Raw genomic sequence first — 20,966 nt, 5'->3', positions numbered from 1 at the left:
TTCCCCAACATGACATCACCCTGAGCATAATTGGTGAGATGCTTGCAACAGCATTGCCAGGGGATTAGATTTAAAACTTTGTATAATAGTTTGAAGGGATGTTGAAATGCTTTTGTAATTCAAGGTACTAACAGTTTCTCCTGTTTAACACCAGGTTGTTCAGATGGTGTACTCCTGGAGAGGAGACATGAGCTAACCTTGGTAAACAGAGAGATAGTGGGATTTACTTTGAATTTAAAATTTCTAATACGCATTAATTAGCCTGTCTAAAGATCATTCCTTTAAGTGAGATGGTGAGTTCCTAAGAAATATTACTACTTATTTGAGTAATTCTTGAATGGCTTCTTTAAGTAACCGCATATGAATAATTTCTCAAGAACACGAAGATATAAATATCACTTAACTTGAAGAGGTTTTGCAGGCAGTGGTTGTCCATGACAAATCTAACTCTCAAGTGAAATCCCCCTGCCTGCCAAATGCTGTCTCAGTTAAAACCTGTGTATCATATATACCTAGTAAGGTGCTCGGGTGATTGAAGATGCTTCACCCTTCTATACTCAGTTGCTTTAACCTGAGTTAAGGTTGGGTGGAAATCTAAAAATGATGCTGAGAATTCAGTGTTTTAGTTCTGAGGAGGTGGTTCAGTTCAGGTTCCTGATGCATGTATCTAACTTTCATATGCTCCCAGTGTCTCTGAATGATCAGCAAGAAACACACAACTGAATAATGCAGAACGTGTCCTTGGATTAAATTAGAGGGAAACACAAACGCTGACAAGTTTAGGCCTGTTATTGCAGTGTGTTTTCTCCTCAGACTTGTTCAGTTGCTCTAGGGATGCACTTAATGGGTGCTCAGCCTCAGCTTTCCCGTATGGTGTGTTTATGATACTGACTTTGTCCATGTTGTTGAAATAGAAAAGGTTTGATGGGTGCAATAAATACCTCCTTTAAGTTGTTGATTCAAAAATACAGGAAGTCAACCTGTTTAACAAGGGTGTTTAAAAAGCTTTCTTAATCTGAGAAGTGTATTATAACAAACTGCACCAGTTTTTGACACAATATTTTAGCCAGTTTATGTGAAAATTGCTTCTCTAACAGATTCATGGCAGCAATAGAAATTTAAAAAGGCAAATGGCATTTCAGATACTTTCTAACAATTCTGAACAGAGAGCATTGCAGAACCTCTGGCTGTAGATCTGGTCTTCTCTATGGCTTCATCTATTATTATTGTTTCCCAGCTTACAACTTCACACCAATGAAAATGATTTTGCTTTCTTCTCACTTCTAACAGGGTTTACTGGACTTGAAGAGTAGGTTTGATCGCTTCCTTCAAGAATCCTTCAATAACGACCGGCTCTTCAAGCAGACGATTGCGGGTGACTTCGAGTACTTCCTCAACCTCAACTCCAGGTCTCCAGAGTACCTCTCATTATTTATTGATGATAAGCTGAAAAAGGGAGTCAAGGGAGTAAGTATAAATCAGCTCAAAATATCATGCTTTTTGCTCTGTAAACTTGGATAGAATTCAGCCAAGCTACTTTTCTAAGAATTATTTTTATATTAAGTGAAATGACAATTTTACGTTCAAAAAAAGGTGTATGTAACATATCTGAGCTCATAACAATTTAGATCTAAACGTAGAGAAAAATCAGATATAAGAGATCTGGGTGGCTTGTCGCCTACCTCTGAAGCAGCATACCTGAACTACTTAGAGCAGATGCTGTCTCAAAATACAATTAGGTTGTGGTAGATTCAGCAGCTCCCTTCTTTTGAAACCTTACATTTCATCATTTCCTTAAGTATATTTATAGTTTGGCAGCTATTCTCATTATCTAATAATTTCTTCTGAAAATTAATTTGGTTAGAGAAAAGGGTTTGTCTTTGCTGCTTTTTACTGGTTTTGCATACCAGAGAACTATTACCATATCTGTCTTCTAGTTCTGAGTACATCTCTTGCCTTCAGTCTTAGCTTCTTTCATGAATTTTTCTGAGGTGCAGAATCCAGAACTGGACAGGATGATTCAGCTGAGGCTTCAGTTACTCTAAATAAAACTTCGCATTAGAGCATACAACTTATGCTTTAGGAATCAAATAGTAAATTCTGATTTTTTTATAAAACAAAGAATCATTTTATTTGTGTGGTGCTAGACAGGCTTTGTAAAACATGTCTTAATAGTTAAAAGCTTTCATTCCAAATTAACTTTTCTACTCCTAATACTGATTTCCCTCGTGCTTTTTAAAACTTACCCAGGAATTTTTGCTATATATATCAAGGCATTCTACCCATTCATTGTTTCCCTTTTCCCTTGCTCTTGCCTTTCCCTTTGTTTTAAATCTATTTCTTACTCCACTTTATTGAGTTAGTGCACTGTTCTTTTGGCTGTCAGTCATATGTAGGACCAGTTTTGTTGGCTACTGTTAGACCATCTGCTGCTGTGAATTACTTAAAGTACTTAGGGTTGTGTAAGACACTTATGCTGGAAGATTAAAAACAGAAAATTATTTCTTTTACAGCTAACAGAGCAAGAAGTAGAAACTATATTGGATAAGGCAATGGTTTTATTCAGGTTTATGCAAGAGAAGGATGTTTTTGAACGCTATTACAAGCAGCACTTGGCAAGAAGACTTCTCACAAATAAGAGTGTTTCAGATGACTCTGAGAAAAATATGATCTCCAAATTAAAGGTAAGACAGTACTTGCATACTTTTTAGGGGTTTTTCTTTCTTCTTTGTTTTTCATAAATATGGTTTATTCTGGTTTTACATGAGATGTACAGATAAATTTAATCTTGATCGCTGCTGAATACAGAGCTGATTTTGAAAGCCCCAACAGAAAATACAAAAGGTTTTTTGACTATTTTCATGGAAATAAAAGGAAGGAAATACTGAAAAGCCCCTGTGATGAGAGTGTAATCTAGAAAACAATTTTTTTTTCTAAGTTTTTAAATAATAGGACAATTTCAGTGACTGAATTTGAAGACTATTTTGTCCTGGATTTTCTGTTATTCATGGTATAAATTTGTTATTGCTTGTGGTGTTGTTTTTAGTTGTCTCTATGAGCAGACTTGTGATAATGCTCAATTCCTTTTTGATTAAGTGGATGGGAAAAAAAAATCTTCATATCAGTCTCTAGAAGCACATTTTCCTTAGCTGGTTAAATACTGATTAAATAGACCAAGAGACAGCGAAGAAGTTAAAGCCTAAAGTTGAATAGACCTTAAATGGAATTCTATTGCAGCTTCTCAAGTTCCATGATAAATGATAAGAGCACTTCAGAAGCAGAGGGATCCTAAAATCAAACTGCACTGATGCTTGTTTTTCACCTTCATATTCTATCAGAGAGTATAGCCTGTTTGTATCAGATTTCTCTGAATTTCTCAGTATTAATTCCTTCTCAATTACCCCTCCACCACTTTTAGCCTGGTGATTCAGAAGGCACAGGGCACACACACATTTGCAAGATAAATCAGTGCATATGCAGTGCCCTCTTTTCTTACAGAACTGCAGAGTGGTCAGGATGCTGAAGCTAGAGGCTTCCTTTCCCATGCATTCACAGTATGTGTTAGACACGGGCACACAGTCCTGCCTGTGCACATCTGTCTGTGTGCAGATGTTCCTGATTGTCACAAGGGCTGGGAATCTTGCTGGGTAATCTGCAGTCAGACTTCAAGCTCAAACACTCCTAGGACAACAGGAGTTTCCTTGTGATGTGAATAGTGTTCATTCCCCTTTACAGAATTGTGCTAAAAGCAGGTGAAATTATATGTCTTGATTTGATAAGCTTTCACAATTTTTTTAATGTGATACAGAAATCTCAGACAAAAATACAATAATGGAGAAAAGAGAAGGAAAGCAAGTTAAGATGTGTGTAGGGTTAGATCTTTATATAAGGTAGGAATCTTTTCTGAGATCTGAATGTAATGCAAATGGAAATTCCAGAAACCAAAAGTACTGAAGTGTAATTTTGGGGATTTATAAACTAACTTTAGTTTTGCAGTTTGCCTATCAGAAGCTTTGTTTTCATAGTGCTGGTACAACAAATTATTTTGTGTGTTTCTAGACTGAATGTGGATGTCAATTCACGTCGAAACTGGAAGGAATGTTCAGGGACATGAGCATCTCAAACACAACAATGGATGAATTCAGGCAACATCTTCAGGCGACAGGGGTAAGTGATGGGGTTTGTGTGCTTGATCTTTTGCTACAGTACAAACCCTGCATGTGTCCACGCTTGTGCTTCTTCATTTGTTGGTAAATCTGTGTGCTGAGAAGGACTTGGTCAGCTTGTGCAGATTGTTCCTTTTTTTACTGTGTGTCTTATGTCATAAACTGTATTAGCATTTCCTGAAATGCCAGAGTCAGCTGGGACTTCCACCCACAGCTCAAATAGTGCCAGTTCCATTCCATAAAATCTGTGTGCCCAAAGTGTCGCTACTGGACACAAAATGAGTACACAGAAACTTGGTCATTTCAAAAGAGAAAAAGACCCAGTTTTAGTCAAGCATCTGTTATTTATAGAATTCTAAAGGTGACCATGGATTAGAGGATGAAATTCCCACCTCTCCAGCTAACTGTTCCAAAGATCAATCAATCATTTTTTCTACCCACAGAGAAATATGTAAAATATTCTATTTATACATGAAATTGTGTGGGAACTCTGACTCTCAAATATGTAAACACTATCAGAAGGCTAAAGAAGTTTTATGAGAACTTTAAAACTTCCAAAAGAACTATAAAAGAAAACACTTTTAAAACTCAGGGCAGCACCGGGGCTGGGCCGTGGGCCGCGGCTCAGCGGCTGTGCCGGGCGGCACCGGCAGGGGGCGCGCCGTGCCCGGCCCGGCCGTGCCGCAGTCCCGGGGCCGCCAATCCCGTGAATTTGTTTCCCTGCAAAGCCTCCCACTCTTCAGGCCTAATCTCCAGCTGTGATGTGTACTTCTTGCTAAGAGCAAGAAAAATACTGCACGCTGCAGCTATTTGCAAAGCAGACTATCTCATGTTGAGATTTCCTGACACAATGCCTTGGCTAAAACTGCTATTTTATTGCAAATTTCAAAATTTAGTTTTTGACGTTTTCTTGCAAAGTGTAAAATATTGATTTAACTAGAAAAAATACACTGTCTTGTAGCAGTAGGACCTTGGAATATTTTAGGGAGACATCATTGGTTTTGAGATATCAGTTTACTTGCTCTTAAACTTCGTTTTTCTGTACTGATACTCAGTAGCACTTAACAGTGTATAATAAACAGCCAAGTAGTTCCCTGTGTGCAGGTAAGCAGGGTGAATACATTAAACCTGGTTGAGTCAGTCTCAGATGTCTGAATACCAGGAATATTTTCATGGATATGCTCTGTCCAGTGTCCCTGGCTGTGCAAGGTGATATGAAATCTTTGTTGTCTTGAAGCAGTTGGCTGAAATCCTCCTCATCAGCATTCTGTGACTCATCATGAGTAGGAGAACAGCATGTTCTCTAAGGGGATTTAGAAAAGGATGGAGAAGAAGTGGATAAAGGTGTTTTTGGACAGGCAGCTTTACTACTGGTTTGTTTGGTTTCGCTGCTTTAGGATCCAGTCATATTTTGCTTCTGGAATGCTTGAAATACAAATTTCAATAAAAATTTGTTGGAAAATGTTGTTCCTATTTTATTTGGTAGCATGGCAGGCTTGGACACGTAGGGATAAAAGGGGGTTGTGCTTAAAGATTCATGTACTTTATGTGACAGTCTTAAAATAAGTGAATTAATAAATTATATCTCTTATCTTCTTTTTAGCTATATACAGCTAAGAAGATGAATTTAAAATGTTAACAGATGTTCTGGTAGGCTTTATTTGAAACTCCATCTTTCTCTTGGCAAGACACCAGCAGTTCATGTGATGGTTTCCTTGTGGTCAGCCTAATCATGGCCTTTTAATGAAATTTCCAGAAGTACTATTTAGGAAATACAGGAAGATTTGGGGGGTTTTCTTACTGTTAAATTGCTGGTGATACTGTGTTTTATATGAAATAGTTTGTTCTGCTCCTTTTTAAACAGTTTCAGTATCTTGAATGTGTACAGTGCCTCCTAGAGGAGTCAGGCATCTGCTCTTCTGTAAATAATCCCACCTGCAAAGTTTCTTTCTGGATCCTCTGTCCTGAGATATAGGCAGTGCCGAGGTCTGTGTAGATGATTGGTTTGCTCTCAGAAAGTGGAAAGCTCAGTAGCATGGAAAGTCCAGGCTTATAGATTGAGAAATTTCTGTAACTGTGATCCTGGAACATTTCTTGAGGTTCTGTAAAGACTGGGTCACTTCAGGGCACTTTCCACTAATTCATACCATTTTTATGCTGAAAAGGTATCTTGTAAAATAAAGTACTTCCAAAATTTTTTTGTGTTACCAACTGCTTAGTGCTTATCTGTGATGGGAGGCATTCTGAATTAGTGCTGTGTTGTGGTTTGGCAAAGACCAAAAAATTTTGGGAAATTGTTGCCATCTCAGCTCAAATGTTTCAGTTCCAGATAAATATATTTTCTGTATTCTTCTGTCTGCACTGATGGCCATTTCCCACACTCTGGCTGGAGGAAGAAAACTGTTGAAGCTTGTTTAGGCTTGTCAGAAGTTTCCTGGGCACAAGCTGGTTGGTGCACACAGGCACTCTATACACAATACAGAAACTCTTCTGTAGTGCATGGGAATGCTACTGTGCTATTGAATAGTGAAAGTTTGAGTTCAGGTAGCAGTTTTTGGCTTTCTAAAACATAATGTGCTCTGTTTCTGTGCAGTGGATTTATACAAGTTGAATACTGTATGCTTTGGGGTTTTTTTGTCCATAATATGTGTTCTTTGAAGGTACTGGTTCTACCTCCTAAAGCTGAAAGTAGTCAATTTTAAGCTTAATAATGCTCAGCTTCGTTGGGATACCTAATGAGGATTATGCATCACTGGTAGCCAGACCTTTGTCATCTGCCAACACATCTTTATAGATCAGCACTTGAGCTGGGGAATGTTTCCCCACCAGTGCTGAATATTCAGACGTGGCTGTCCTTAGGGAAAGAGGATAGATAGGTGGGCTGTGCAAAAGTGAGTAACTGTTGGCATCGCAGTTCACAGATAACTGTTCCCTGTGGTTCAGCATCAGATAGGCAGTATTTCCTCTCTGCTTCCAGAAAGTGCATTTAGAAAGAGTAATTGTGAAGCTGACACGTTTCATGCAACTCAGCTTTATTGCATGTCATCAAAAAACCTATTTACAAAGATTTGTTGTACGTATCACAAGTTTTGTTTATGATCACAGACATTTAGTTCTTGATTAAGAATTCCTTTTGTTCAATTCTGTATGCTCATAAATGCCAGAGGGGAATAATGTAAAGGATTTTTGCTGTACCATCTACTCTGATAGTGATGAATCAATGTACTTGTCTGGTTATGTAAAAAGAACACTTACAGATATGTCTATTTCTTTTGCAGCTAGACAAAAGCTTAAGTATTTTACACTGATACAAAGTTGTGAAACATGGTCTTGTTTTTAAAATAGTGTATGTTTTCTTCCAATTACCCTTAGGTCTCACTAGGAGGTGTTGATCTCACAGTGCGTGTCCTCACAACAGGTTACTGGCCTACCCAGTCAGCCACACCAAAGTGCAACATCCCTCCAGCTCCCAGACATGCTTTTGAAATATTTAGAAGGTATGTATTACTACAGATTTTTAGGTTGAGGTTTAAGAAGGAACTTTCTAAACTTACCTGTATGGATTTTTTTTTTTTACCTGCACAGATGTTTTTTTAACAGCTTTACTGTTAAAGATGTGCTGGCAAACTGTTCTTTTTCAGCTCATATGACAATTGGAGAATGCAATACTTGCATTATGATGCTTGAGGTTTTGGGAGATATTAAATAAAATTCTGACAGAAGTCAATGGTTTGAAAAAGCAAAAAGTTATAAATGTTTTAAGAATGTCCTCAGTAGCTCCAAAAGGCTATGTAACTTTTAAAATGTTTTTCCTCTTCATTACAAAATGCAAGCTATATATTGTTTTCATTTCAATTCTATTACAGATTTTATTTAGCCAAACACAGTGGGCGACAGCTGACACTCCAGCATCACATGGGTTCTGCAGATCTCAATGCCACTTTCTATGGGCCTGTTAAAAAGGTAGAGAATCAAGATTATATAAATATTGTATATCTTGTTAAAATAAGCAAATGCATTTTTTTTGTAACTTCGGAATTTTGTGAAATAAAAGCAAACCCACTGAGAATGTAAGAATAAGAAAAAGATGCCTTGCATTAGCCTTATAGTCTGATTCTTTCTGTGCAGTAGTTTTGCTTTGACTATTTTTTCCCCTCTGAATTTAATTTGAATGCATCACTCAGCATTATCTTTTACTTGTAGAAAAGTAATAAATGTGATCTTGAAGGGACATCAGTTGTTTCAATGGATTACTCAATTGTTTGAGTAATAAATGTGATCTTGAAGGGACCTCCAATTGTTTGGATTTTTTTTGGCTACAGTGAAAAGTGAAAAGCTTGTTACTTATTTTTGCTAAGCCAAGTTTAGCTGGCTTTTATATGCAGAGTGCAATGTAGACAAGATTTTTTCAGAAACAAAACTCTATCAGAGTTTATAGAAGTACAATGGTTAATTTGTATGTGTACAAGAAAGGAGTTTTACAGTGATTAGACCAGTACTAAAATGCTAAACTAGAACTGGCATGATGCTCAGGGATGTAGGAGGCAATGCAAAATTAAAGCAAAATTTTTACAACAAAGTGTATATAACATGCACTTGTGAGGATGTTGAAATTTTGTTACCGTAGGATAAATATGCTGATAACTTTAAAGATAAGTCTAGGAAAACTTGGAGGGTGGACAAGTAATGGAACAGGAGCCTCAGAGGTGGTGAAGTCTCCATCCTTAGCAGTGGTTGGTGGCTGTAGATGACCTGGTCTGGGCTCTGTATGGGCCTCCAAGCTCAATCTTCCTGGCATTGTGAGGCTGGAGGAACACGCTGGTCATGCTCCTAGATGTTTGCTTTTCTGTCACTTCTGTAGGCTGATCTCCTAGAGAAATTTTTCATCATGAAGCTTTGATCTTATCAGGATAAAATATTTTTTAAGTGAAGAATAATCTAACAGTAGTTTTGGAATTTTAAAATAGGAAGATGGCTCAGAAGTTGGTGTAGGAGGTGCCCAAGTAACTGGCTCAAATACACGGAAGCACATATTGCAAGTCTCCACTTTCCAGATGACAATATTAATGCTATTTAACAACAGAGAAAAATACACGTTTGAGGTAAGTGGTGTGGGTTTCTTACCTGATTCTAAATAACTGGTTTGGGCACTTTCTTGTCCTCTTGAATTAGGCATTTGAAGATCAGGTGTTTCTCATTCTGAGTATTGATCAGGCCAATTAACACAAGAAGCAGATTGTTAGCAATGCACCTGGGAAGCAGTTTTAGGGGAGGAAATTATTTGGGAGCTGAAGTTTCAGAAATGTTTGAGAATTGTGAGTGGGGTTGTTCTAGGCCATTGGGCTGTAGAAAAGCTGAAGTTGCACTGCAGCAGGTGGCTCCATATCCTCATTTTGTTTTGGAGAAGCTGGATTTAGAGGCCAAAGGGTGGAGAAGGATCCTGGCTTCTGGAATACCTAAGTAAAATTGGCAGGCCAGACCAAGCTGGAGCATGAATTAAAGAACTTGCAGCCTTTCTCTGGGCTGGTCAGCCAGAAAGGACAGTGAAAAAGGGTCTGGATAGATTCTTAACAAGGAGACTAGGAGGGTGTTGCTGGGAAAGGTTGAAATGTCATCTAAGAGATAATGATGAAGAAGAAGGCTTTAGGAGAGGAGGAGGATCATGTGCGTTGTTGTGTGAGCACTATATTGTTAAGATAAATTTATAGTTTTGTTTTGGACATTATCTTCTGTTAGAGAGAGCATTGGCAGCCTTGAAAAGCAGTATGGGTGCAGTTTGAAACAGTTGATTTCCAGGTTTTCTCATCTGCTTTTGACTGTGCTATGCATAGTAATCATCTGCCTTTTTGTTCGGATTGTGTTTTCAGCTTATTTGGCATACTTCTAGCATGTTAATAAAGTAAGTGTCTTTGAAATGGTCTCAGTAGTGATTAAGGAAGGCAGGATTTGATAAGAGACTCTTAATACTGATAATTTAAAATGTTATTTTAGAACACAAAGTCCTGTGTGTTATGAAATCCAGTGCAGGAGCATTACAGCTTTGAGTACTTTGTAGAATATTTGAGGGAGTGAAAACAAGGAGGGGTACTTAACAGCTCTTTTTTTTCCTTGAAGCCAATTTTGAAATTGGGCTAGTAGCTGCCTTTTTTCACCAAATTGCAGGCTTAATGGGTAGTAGAATCTTACCCATATATGAATAAATAACACTTGGGAGAGCAGTGAAAAATACAGTTTTTAATACATGCTCTAAATTATACTTTATTTTACCAAGACCAGATGATAGAGAAATATGTCCATCTGCTTTTAGGTTGTATGTTCTGTTTGTTTCTCTTTTGGGAATTCTTAAGCTCTTGCTTTGTGTCCCACTTGAACTAAAACATTAAGGAAGCATATTTGTGTTGTTTGGTTTCTCTGGTGAAGTGTGTGAGAGTTGTCTTTAACCCCAGCCAGGAAAGCTTATGAACACTTCAGAGGAGAATGAATTTTATCTTTGTTCATTGATTATTGCATACCCTGATTAACTGCTGAGTGTTGGGCAACCATTCCTTCTCTGTTGTGTCAGATGAGTGCTTTCAGTGCAGCAGAGCACGTGAGCTGACTTCTGTGTGCTTGTGTATCCTAAAACTCTGATACACAAGTGTTTCTGCAGATTCACAGCTCAACAGATTCATCTGAAATCGCCTTCACAGCTCAACAGACTTTGCTGTTTTATTTTGCATTCAGTGTGATTACTAATTGCAAACTTGATAAGATCCTCATAATAATCCTAATAGTCATTAGGCAATGTGATTGAGGGAGAAAATGGGATGCTGATAATGCAAAAATTATCCATAAAATACTATGGAAGCTTAAAAGATTGTTGTATAGAAAAATTTCTTCACCAAAAAATGTATACATTTATTGTATTCCCATTCAGCAACATTTTATTTGTATATGCAAAATAGCTATTGGCCATATAGGTGTAGGTTAATGCTACTGAAGTGGAAGAGGAAGAATCTTCATGCAGGCCTTCAAAGAATGTTAATTTTTTTCTACAAATTCATTTTCTAATCAGGTCTTATAGCCAGCATATCTTTCAGTTGATTTATATTACAGGTCAGTATTTTAAAATGTGAAATGCTCACTTTTTGTAATGTAATCAGAAATAAGTGTGGTTCTTTATGTTTAACAAACAAGAAATACAAATGTGACCATAGTAGAAGTTAAGTTGTGGAATAATTCCAAAAAAATGATAGATTAGAACTGTGAATTAGATTACCTGTTCCCTCTTTTGCTGTCTTCTTTGGAAGGTACACAAGTTGCAGTATGTCTGCAGTCCAAATAAAACTAAAAATACTTTTCATTATTTCAACAAAATGGCAATTATTTTCCTTTGGTTTTTTTCTGCATATTTTCGTTCTAATAATCTGTTTTCTTGTATAGACTCGACAGAGTTCTATACCTGGAATGATCTCTTTTGTAGCCCCCAGACAGAGCTATCACTGTGATTATGTAATCAGTACTACTCCTGTGTACAAATCTAATGTGTTTTGTAAAATAAGGCATTTTTGGAGATGAGGAAGAAGTATACATTTCTCACTGCTACATCAAATATCTACATAAATAATGTTCAGAAAAACATTATGCTGCAGGCTGAGGGAAAGAGAGCTCAGGAACATCTGTTATTCCCATTTACATTCATAGCTGCATTTTTTAAATTCAGCTTGAAATTTTTGGCTCCTTCTGAGGCAGCATATTGCAGTGCAACTCTTTGTGGTCCTTACTTTAAAGCTGGCTTCTAAATTCTAAAAGTGAAGTGGTTTGAGTGTGTTCATGGCTCAGCTGCAGAGTGAATTACAGCAGCAAATAGATGTTTATATAAGGATGGGTAGCATGAAACCCCTTCAAATTCCCTTTTGGCTCTTTGTTTCACTTTTGTTAAAAGCAGAGTGTATATATATATATATGGCCTTGTAGAACTGATGCAGTTTTGAAATTATTAATTTTAATTGTTGATCAAAAATCAAAGTTTGGGAGCCTGCATGTCAGTGGCATTGCATCATTAATAAACTGGATTTGGTTTGTAGCTTTTAAGGCTTTTCGTTTATCTAAGCTCTAAAATCTTGCACCTTCCCTTGCTTTGTTACATTTTATGCTCATCAGTCCATTTCAGTAAGATTTTTTTGTTGTGACCATGTAAAGGATTATAGCTTCTTAGGATTTTTTTTAATAGTACTTTGTACTGAATCTGAAACAAATGTGTGAAGGTGACAACTGTGTTTTAAATAAAGCAGCAAAGGAAGAAATAGTAACTTTCTGTGAGTGGCTTGGAAAAAAACCATTTTGATAGTAGGAAATAATTAAAATATTTACAACTTATTTCAAATGGTATAAGTATTTCTGAATGCATTATGCTAAGAATGCTTATGGGAACATTTTAGTATTTCCAAATCATCTATAACCAGAAGGTACCAAAAATCCTGAATTTTTAAAATTTTGGACTGGGTGATTTTATTCTTTTTACCTCATTCCAGTTCACTTGACCTTATGTCAAAAACAGTTTTGCTTGGCTTCACGTAAAGTCACCACTCTGTGTACTGTTGAGTCAAGCTAAAAAATAATGCCTATGTTGTTTGAGCCTTGGCATCACAGAGAGCTGGTAGTGAGATGCTGTGCATGAGGTCTAGTTCCTGATAAAAGTCTGAGTCAAAGCCACTACATCCAAATCGTTTTTATTCTATCTTGTCAGTGATACGAGAAACGTGGCTGTTTTTTTCTGAGTTGATTTAAGAAATAACTTGAGTGTACTCAAGAAATAACATTATTTGATAGAATTTAGTTTGATTTTTCTGTCACTCTTTAAAGAACTTTTAACAAGTTTATAGCTCTTTGCTGATCTTAGCATTTTGATCATTTGGAGTTGTTACTGCTGCTTTTAACCTAAGGTTATCACATATGGACTTTTGTGCCCTGAGAATCGGGAATTTACAGGGACAGTGTAAGGGCTTAATACTACCCTTGGAGCCAAAGTTGGGGAAGCTGAGAAAGGGATGGCTCTTGTGGACAGCTGCATGTCTGTGAGGTTTGTTGTTTCTCTTTAGCTGCTACGAGTCCCTCAAGAGTCTGAATGGGAATGTGGAATCAGAAGTGTCTGCAGTTTCCCAGTTTCCTCAGGCTAGAAATATGAAAAAAAGAGAATGGGAGCTCAGTAAAACCCATTAGGTCTGAGACAGCAGCATAGCTTGCCTTCTCCTAGAGCATATTAAGGCATCATTCTACATCCAGTGTAATTTATTTACTAGGCCGTGATCACTGTTGTCTTGCCTAACATCCATCTCTCAGCTGACTCTTGAGAGTACTGACAGAGGTACACCAGGTTATGTGCATGTTTTACAAACAGTCTTCTTCAAAGTTCATGTTTGCTCCACTATAAGGGGCTTTTTTTGTATTTCATCTGGAGAAGTCCTAGCCAAAGGCACCTGGGCTGTAAATAAATTGTTGGAGCTATTCCAAAGGGAGGTATGATGATCTAGAGTATTTGTATGGTACAGTGAAACCAGGCATTGTTTGCTACATTTGTAAAGATCTTTTTTAACATTGTGGCTGAATGCAAAAGTATTTGTGCAGCTCTTGGTCAGGAATGGTCGTGAATATCATGGATGTTTTCCATCACTGAGTTAGTCAGAAGATTTGGTTTCACCCTGTTCAACAAAGCCTGGTAACAGTTAACAAACCCTTTTGGCCCTCTCAGAGATTGCAGGGAAATGGAACAGCTGGTTATTCATTCTTCTCCTTCCAGCTCATGGTGACTGTTCATTTGACAGAATTGGCTGAGTGCTGACTCAGGTGGATCATTTTGCACAGTACCCACTGAGACCTTGCTGCTGAATGAGCTCTGACCTTTCAAGTGCCACAACTGTCACAGTACTACTTTTAAACAATCCCTGATGTTGTGTGCAACACACAATACTTCTGCCAACCATAAGCTAACTAAGTATCCTTCTTTAGGAAATTCAGCAAGAAACTGATATCCCCGAAAGAGAACTGGTTAGAGCCCTACAGTCCCTTGCATGTGGCAAACCAACACAACGTGTTCTTACAAAAGAGCCCAAGTCAAAAGAAATAGAAAATGGTCATATATTTACAGTGAATGATCAGTTCACATCTAAACTACACAGAGTCAAGATTCAGACGGGTAAGTCAGCTTTATATTCTACTCTCTTGCAGTCTCAAATCTGCCTTAAAACTTCAAATTATCTTTTGCAGGATTGATGTCCATAGAGGTAGAAGGAGAAAATTTTTTTTCATGGTGATTGGTTGCATCAAAATGAAAATTTAAATGCCAAGAACAGTGTGGAAGTCAGTTAAGCCTTTTACTTTACAAAATCTGTAATTATCTCTTACAGGAAATACTGAAAGAAAAATAAAATTCAAATTAAATAATAAAATGAAATATATGCTACTGATTGATTCAGAAATAGGAAAATTGCCTCATAAGTTGCTGTACTGCAGTGAAATGAGTGATGTTTTTAGCCCATGATACAACAGCCATTTTCAAGTACCAGGTAGCTTATAATGGTTTTGGGCAATGATTTGGGTTTAGCAAATAAGGGAAGCTGAGTGTGTAATAACCACTTTATTAACTTATAGAAGTGCAGATTTGAGTACTGTTCAAATTTTAACATAGTAGTAATTAAATGACAGTTTGTTATCTTGTCAGTTGCTATCAAAATATGCCAGAAAGTGTTAGTATGTTCTTGTGGCTGCTTTTCATTTAGAAAAAATACCAACTTTGAGAATGTCAAAATTCAGGAAAATATAATTTGATGTCTAGATGAAATAAATAGTGAAGCTAACACACAATGAAATATATTTTAATTTTGCTAACATAATTTATATTCTCTATTTTCTTTAAGTTGCTGCCAAACAAGGAGAATCTGATCCAGAAAGGAAAGAAACAAGGCAGAAAGTAGATGATGACAGAAAACATGAGATAGAAGCTGCTATAGTTCGGATAATGAAATCTAGAAAGAAGATGCAACACAATGTGCTAGTAGCAGAGGTATGCTGGTACAGAGTCTTGCTTTTGCTATTATCTCAATAAAGTTACACAGCTCCTACTAACATGGTCCTGAAAGGCTTTTGAGAGATGCTGTATTTAACCCATCCTTTCTTTTCTCCATGTCTATCTGGACACACACCTAAATCCTTACCCTTCACTTTAGGATGTACTCATGAATGTATCTAATTTTCCTTCCTACTTTTAGTGCTGTTATGATGTTAAATTGCTTGAAAAGCAAACCAGTGTGCTTTTTTAGCATTATTTTGGCTTTGATCATGTTACTGGCTGTTTGGTCCAGGTTTGAGAGATTTGAGCTCTTAGCAGAGAAGCAGTCCTGCTGCTTTTCACTTCTAAGTTCACACAGCTCCAGGACATTACACATTTTGTACTCCCTTAGAGCTGTGAAATTGGGAGCATTCTCAGGTTGTGACCATGCCTCTGTAGAGCTTTGAAACATACCCCAACATGAGCCAGCAAGTGGAGGGACTGTCAGAAGTCTGCAGGCTGCTTTTTATGCTTTGTAGTTGTCACCGTCTGTGTCTTAATACATTTTTCTGGTTGTTGTGTTTTGTTAGGGTACTTCAAGATCTTACTGTGATTTTATATTGTTGGGTTTTATTTTGTTTTAGGTAACTCAGCAGCTGAAGGCCCGATTCTTACCAAGTCCAGTTGTTATTAAAAAACGTATTGAAGGACTAATTGAGAGAGAATATTTGGCACGAACACCTGAGGATCGCAAAGTATACACTTACGTAGCATAAAATGCGTTCAGAAAATTTGATTTATTCTTGGACTATACTCTTCGCATGAACTGGGAAGTTCTTTTAAATCATTAATATTAAGACAACCATCTTCTCTATTAAATTACAGTACATGTTCTAGACCAGATCAAGCCTTTTACTCCTTTTGAGAGTTTTTGACATGAATTAATTGAGCTTCAGGCTTTTCAACGTTATCCCTGTAGAGATCATCCTTACAATTCTTCGGGAAAATGTGAATGTGCTGCGTTTGTTTTCAATACTGTATGAAAACAGAGAAATAAAAATGACTTTAGAAAATACAGCTCATTTAAAAAAATAAATTTGTTGGAATTTCATTTCCCCAGATCTTCAGTGTTGATGTAAATGTGTTTCTGTAGTGTTGCTTAGCACTTCGCATTGTATAAGTTGGGTTTAAAAGAAACCACAAGTGGTAAGGCAAAATTCCCACTTACCTTGCTCTGCTTCAAATGTTTTTTTTTTAATTAGACATCTTTAATTTAAATACTTGCTAATTTTTTGAAGACCCAAGAAGACAGCTTGAGCATGCTTCACTCTTCCAGGTGCACTCACTGCTCCAACAACATGAATCAGGAACTTCTGGGGGCTCAGAAAAGACCGTAATAATTTTGGCTTTCCCTTCTGTAATTTGAGTTCTTCTAAATTAAACTCTATATTATTAGGTTTTTTTCTGGTTTCTTTATAGGAAAAAGGATAAGATTTTAGTGTGTATAAACTGTATAATAATTTTTGCTGTTGTACTCACTGCTGATGGTGGATTGTACAGGGCGATGTTTTTATTTCACTAAATGTAGACAAAATAAATTTAAAATAAATGGATTTAGTGTACACAAACAACTAATTCAAGTGTGTTAGAGTACAGGGTTGACAATCTTTTGGAACTAAATACTGTCCCCTGGAGATGTACTGGGATTATATTTTGTTAATAAACATAATAGATGGAGCTGTAGCCCCAGGGCTTCCCATCATAAATGCATAATTCAGGAGATTAAAGTGAAGCCAGCGTGCACTATTTGTTTTTAAAAATGCATTTTAAACATGCAATAAAAAATTGTTACTGTAATGAAATTTTTAGTTCTTACCCTGGAACTTTTTTCTTCTTGACAGTGTACTGCAAAAATAGATTAAAAATAGCAGTTTGGTGGCATCATTCTTCTCAGTTAGAAATTTTTGAGTGTGCATTGTACTGCAGTTTTTATTAAACCGTATTTCTGACATTCCAATGCACATATTCGGTGCTTTCCCAGCCACAGCTACTTTTCTGCTTTAATTCAAAACAGTATTTTTTGTCTTGGTTCACATTACTTTTATCCATAGATCTTGAAGAATATAGTTGGGATGGGCTTTCCAATATGAAGAGCTGGAAATGAAGGAAAAAGAGAAGCTTGGCTGTAGAGCATCTGCCAGAGCAGTTCTTGATGGACTGTGCTAAACAAGTGTGTGGTGCTGGTGCAACGTTCCAGTGTGACTGGAGAGTGTTTTTCACATTGTGTCCACAATTTTACCCCTCTCCAGCCTGTTAAGGTACAATCCTGGCTGTTGTTCATGAGTAGGATATTTCTTCTAAAGAGAGGGACTGGGATTAGGGTGATATTTTAGCTTGACTATTTGAAAGCTTTTCTTACGAAGCTTTAAGTTTACTGCACAGCTGCAACACACCTACACACACAGAGAATAGTTTTTGAATCAGCAGGAGGTGGGGGTGGCTGAAGAACTTCCTTTGCCCTTGTCCATCAGGAATTTAGCCCCAAAAGAAAAGAGCTGGGCCATTGGTCCTATTGAAAAAGTGTGTGCTGGCTGTTACTAAAACACCTCTGTGTCTGCACAGTGTAGGCAAATCTTCAGTAGAGGTGTGGCCAAGGTTTAGCCAGTACAACAGTACTAAATACAAGGAGCTGATCTGGGGGTTTGATTTTGTTTAAAGCCATCAGAAACATCTTCCTCAAAATGTAAATCACTCTTCCATGTACCAGTGTGAAGGTTTGCTTTTATGTATAACTGACTGCATTAGCATAAATGTCGTGATATTGCATGTTAATGTTTTCCCATGTGCTTTGCACGGAGAAATGGGTTCAAGTCCTTTTCCCTGTGAAGTTTACGGAGATATGAGTGTTGTGATTTGAGACAGGAGGTCTTCATCCTGTGCAATGGCACTGTACTGTTGTACATCAGCTGAAGCTTCCCATTTCTGGTGGCTTTTGAAAGCACTGAGGCTGAATGTTGTGTGAATGACTGTATAATTAGGTGTCGAAGAGTGTTTTTAAAAGCTGTGTGGGCAAGAGTGTTTGCCAGTAGAACAGCAGGTGGTGATGGCTGTCTTCGGTAAAAAATATTAAGAGTATAGTTTCTATTTTAATAGAATTTTAAAGACTATTCAGGAAGAGACTTCAGCAGAAGTCAGATTTCAAAAATATGCCCTTTACCATTGAACATGAGGTAGAGGATTGAAAAATGGAGAATGTGAAAGTTCCGGTAAGAGAGAACAAGACATCACTAGGTGCTTAAGGTGAGTTTGATGTTTACACGTTTGTATGTTGGTGGGATTTCATTTACAATCTATAGTAGAATTCTGCTAAGCCTTGTCTAATTTCAGTTCTTTATTTCTACTTAAAGCTTCTTTGTAATTTTGTTAAAATTTCATTAATAGGATTGTAGTTACATGTATGAGTGCAATTATTAGTAAGTTAGGTTTCTTTGCATTAACGTGCAGCTAAATGCATTAACAAGACTTAATAAACATGGAGTTTAATGCTTTAGAATTTTAAAATTAAAAGTAGAGTTTGACTTTTATAGCTGTTTGAAGATGTGTAGGCATGTACTTTTCTTGTACATTAGTTTATTTAAAAGGATTTAGAATATTCCTCATTTACCACCATAACAATTGTGATAATCCTATGGATCCCTGGTGCAGATCTTGCTCTTTTCCATGTTCACTACCTTTACAGCTTTGATTTACTCTTTGTGTCCCCTAGAATTAATCCATACAATTTTGGCTACAGAATAAATGAATGCCAAGTAGACTAAGTCTGTGATGTTAAACTACTCCTGAATGCAATGTCTTTCCTCTTTTCCAAAGACAAACTTTGATCTGTTGACCCTTAAGTTTCCAATGCAACGCAATTTGTTCTACTTGTCACTGCGCATTGAGAAGCAGCCACTGGTGTCAGATTTATTTCCCCTCAGCCATGTGGAAACAGAAGATTTGGACTAAGTATGCTGGATGGCTGAAGTATTTTTATTCACATGTATTGCAATCAAATTGTGTAGTACCTGATGGGTGGCACTTGCATATACACATACACATATATATACACACATATGGTAATAGAGCCTTTTCTAATGCATCATTTTGGCAATAAGCTTGCACAGAGATGGGGATCCCATCTTTTCAGAAGTACCAAAAACTGGAACTACTTGTGGCCTCTGCATGTCCAAAACTGGCCAGAACCTCTATAGCTCAATCAGACCCTTTGGCTGTGCTTTGTTCCTCGTGGTGCTTAGAGCCGAGCTGGGCTCTGATCCTGAGCTCCCCCCTCCATGGAGCCCTTTAGAGTGAGGGTGTGACAGCCTAGATTGGACTCAGCAGTGTGCACAGCTGGCCACAGGAGTCATCTTGTGTGTGTCTGGGACAAAGCTGAATTTCTGCTGATACACTCATTTTGATAGCTTGGACAGTAAATGTAATAACCATGGTCTTCAGTCTGAAGTGTAAGTTTAAATGTTCCTCTGTCCTCTGGATTGTGTCGTTTGAAGACTCTAAGATGCAGAACTTACATATCCAACTGAAAGCTGGATAAAGGTACAAGGCAATAGTTCACCCACTTTTCTGTCCTTTGCTGTGCAGGGAAGTGTTCGTAGATTGTGCCCCCAAACCGCATTTAATATTCTGAATTTTTCCACTGTGGTTCATGGTTGGTGTAACTGCATGGACATGTCTGGACCTCTTGCCCCGGGACAGTGCCTGTTGTGCTGGCATTAGAATGTGTCAACTCTACAAACAACTTTACTTCTGCTCTTCCCTTCCTTCCTTTCTTCTCCAAACCTGGAGCTTTCACAGGGAGTAAGTTGATGGGAGCTAATGCATGCAGTACCTTTGAGACGAACACAGAGCTTATGGGTAGGGAAAGAAGTAACATTTGAATATACAGCAGTGATGTTTTGTTAACCATTCTTTCTCCTGCAGTTTAAAACTTACCTTTTATTCCAGGGACAACAGATGCAGGGGAACCGTTGGATCTTACAGAGGAGAAGAGAGCAGCTCTGAGAGGCTCACTTCATTTGTGTGCCATCTCCTCCAAGTCCTGTCAGAGCAGTGATGTTTGCTGTGGCAGGAGCTGAAGCAAAGGTGGTGGATGCTCAGGGCAGCAGAGCGAGGTGTGTTTGCTGTCATCGTGCCGGCTGCCGTGCGGGGAGCAAGGAGCATCTCTGGGGGGAGTGACGGAGGGCTGGAGTAAAACGGGTTCCGAGGTTGTGCGGGATGTTACGGGACAGAGGGGTGCAAAACGCAGGTTCGGTGACTTGTGCTCACCGTGTGTAAGGCGTTAACCTGCCCTGGTGGCTTGGGGCAGCCTGGGGGACTTGCAGCAGGGCAGGTGTGTGGCTGGGATGCGGAATGTGCAGCACAGAGCTGCTCCGAACATCCGAAGGTGTGTCCGGGCAGGGACCCCTCCTGCCCGCTGCTCTCAGGGCTTCCCGGTGCCCCTTCTCACCCTCTCCTTTCCCTGACTGAAGCTCTCTTAAGCACTCAGCAGCGTCTTTACAAGCTGCGCCTCCAGTTTCTGTCGGAACTCAAAATGTCCCTCAGACATTTTCAGAGGTTCCAGGCCTTGGTCAGAAGCATTTTAGACCCTGGCAAGCAGCTGAAAACAGCTGGGATTTTGAGTTTGAGCCATGGAATGAGTTACCAACTTTGAAGGTGGGACAAGCAGTCACAGAGAGTTAGATGGTATAGTAGAAGTAATTACAAATTAGAGGGGAAAA

At 38.1% G+C, this 20,966-nt stretch overlaps 1 protein-coding gene across 1 annotated transcript in view; it reads left to right on the top strand.

The window, feature by feature from the left end:
• CUL3 (cullin 3) overlaps positions 1–16,313 on the top strand; it is a 55,390-nt gene extending 39,077 nt beyond the window's left edge. The window contains exons 8-16 of the mRNA XM_030279887.4: positions 1,291–1,467; positions 2,514–2,684; positions 4,060–4,167; positions 7,539–7,663; positions 8,033–8,129; positions 9,134–9,268; positions 14,154–14,340; positions 15,062–15,207; positions 15,837–16,313. Of these exons, the coding sequence (XP_030135747.1) occupies positions 1,291–1,467; positions 2,514–2,684; positions 4,060–4,167; positions 7,539–7,663; positions 8,033–8,129; positions 9,134–9,268; positions 14,154–14,340; positions 15,062–15,207; positions 15,837–15,968 (1,278 nt within the window). The 3' untranslated portion in view covers positions 15,969–16,313. The remainder of the gene's footprint in view (positions 1–1,290; positions 1,468–2,513; positions 2,685–4,059; positions 4,168–7,538; positions 7,664–8,032; positions 8,130–9,133; positions 9,269–14,153; positions 14,341–15,061; positions 15,208–15,836) is intronic.
• The last annotated feature ends 4,653 nt before the right edge of the window (positions 16,314–20,966 follow it).

The sequence above is a fragment of the Taeniopygia guttata genome, chromosome 9 (genome assembly GCF_048771995.1).
Source record: "Taeniopygia guttata chromosome 9, bTaeGut7.mat, whole genome shotgun sequence".
NCBI lineage: Eukaryota > Metazoa > Chordata > Aves > Passeriformes > Estrildidae > Taeniopygia > Taeniopygia guttata.
This window is presented reverse-complemented; position numbering and strand designations above follow the sequence as displayed.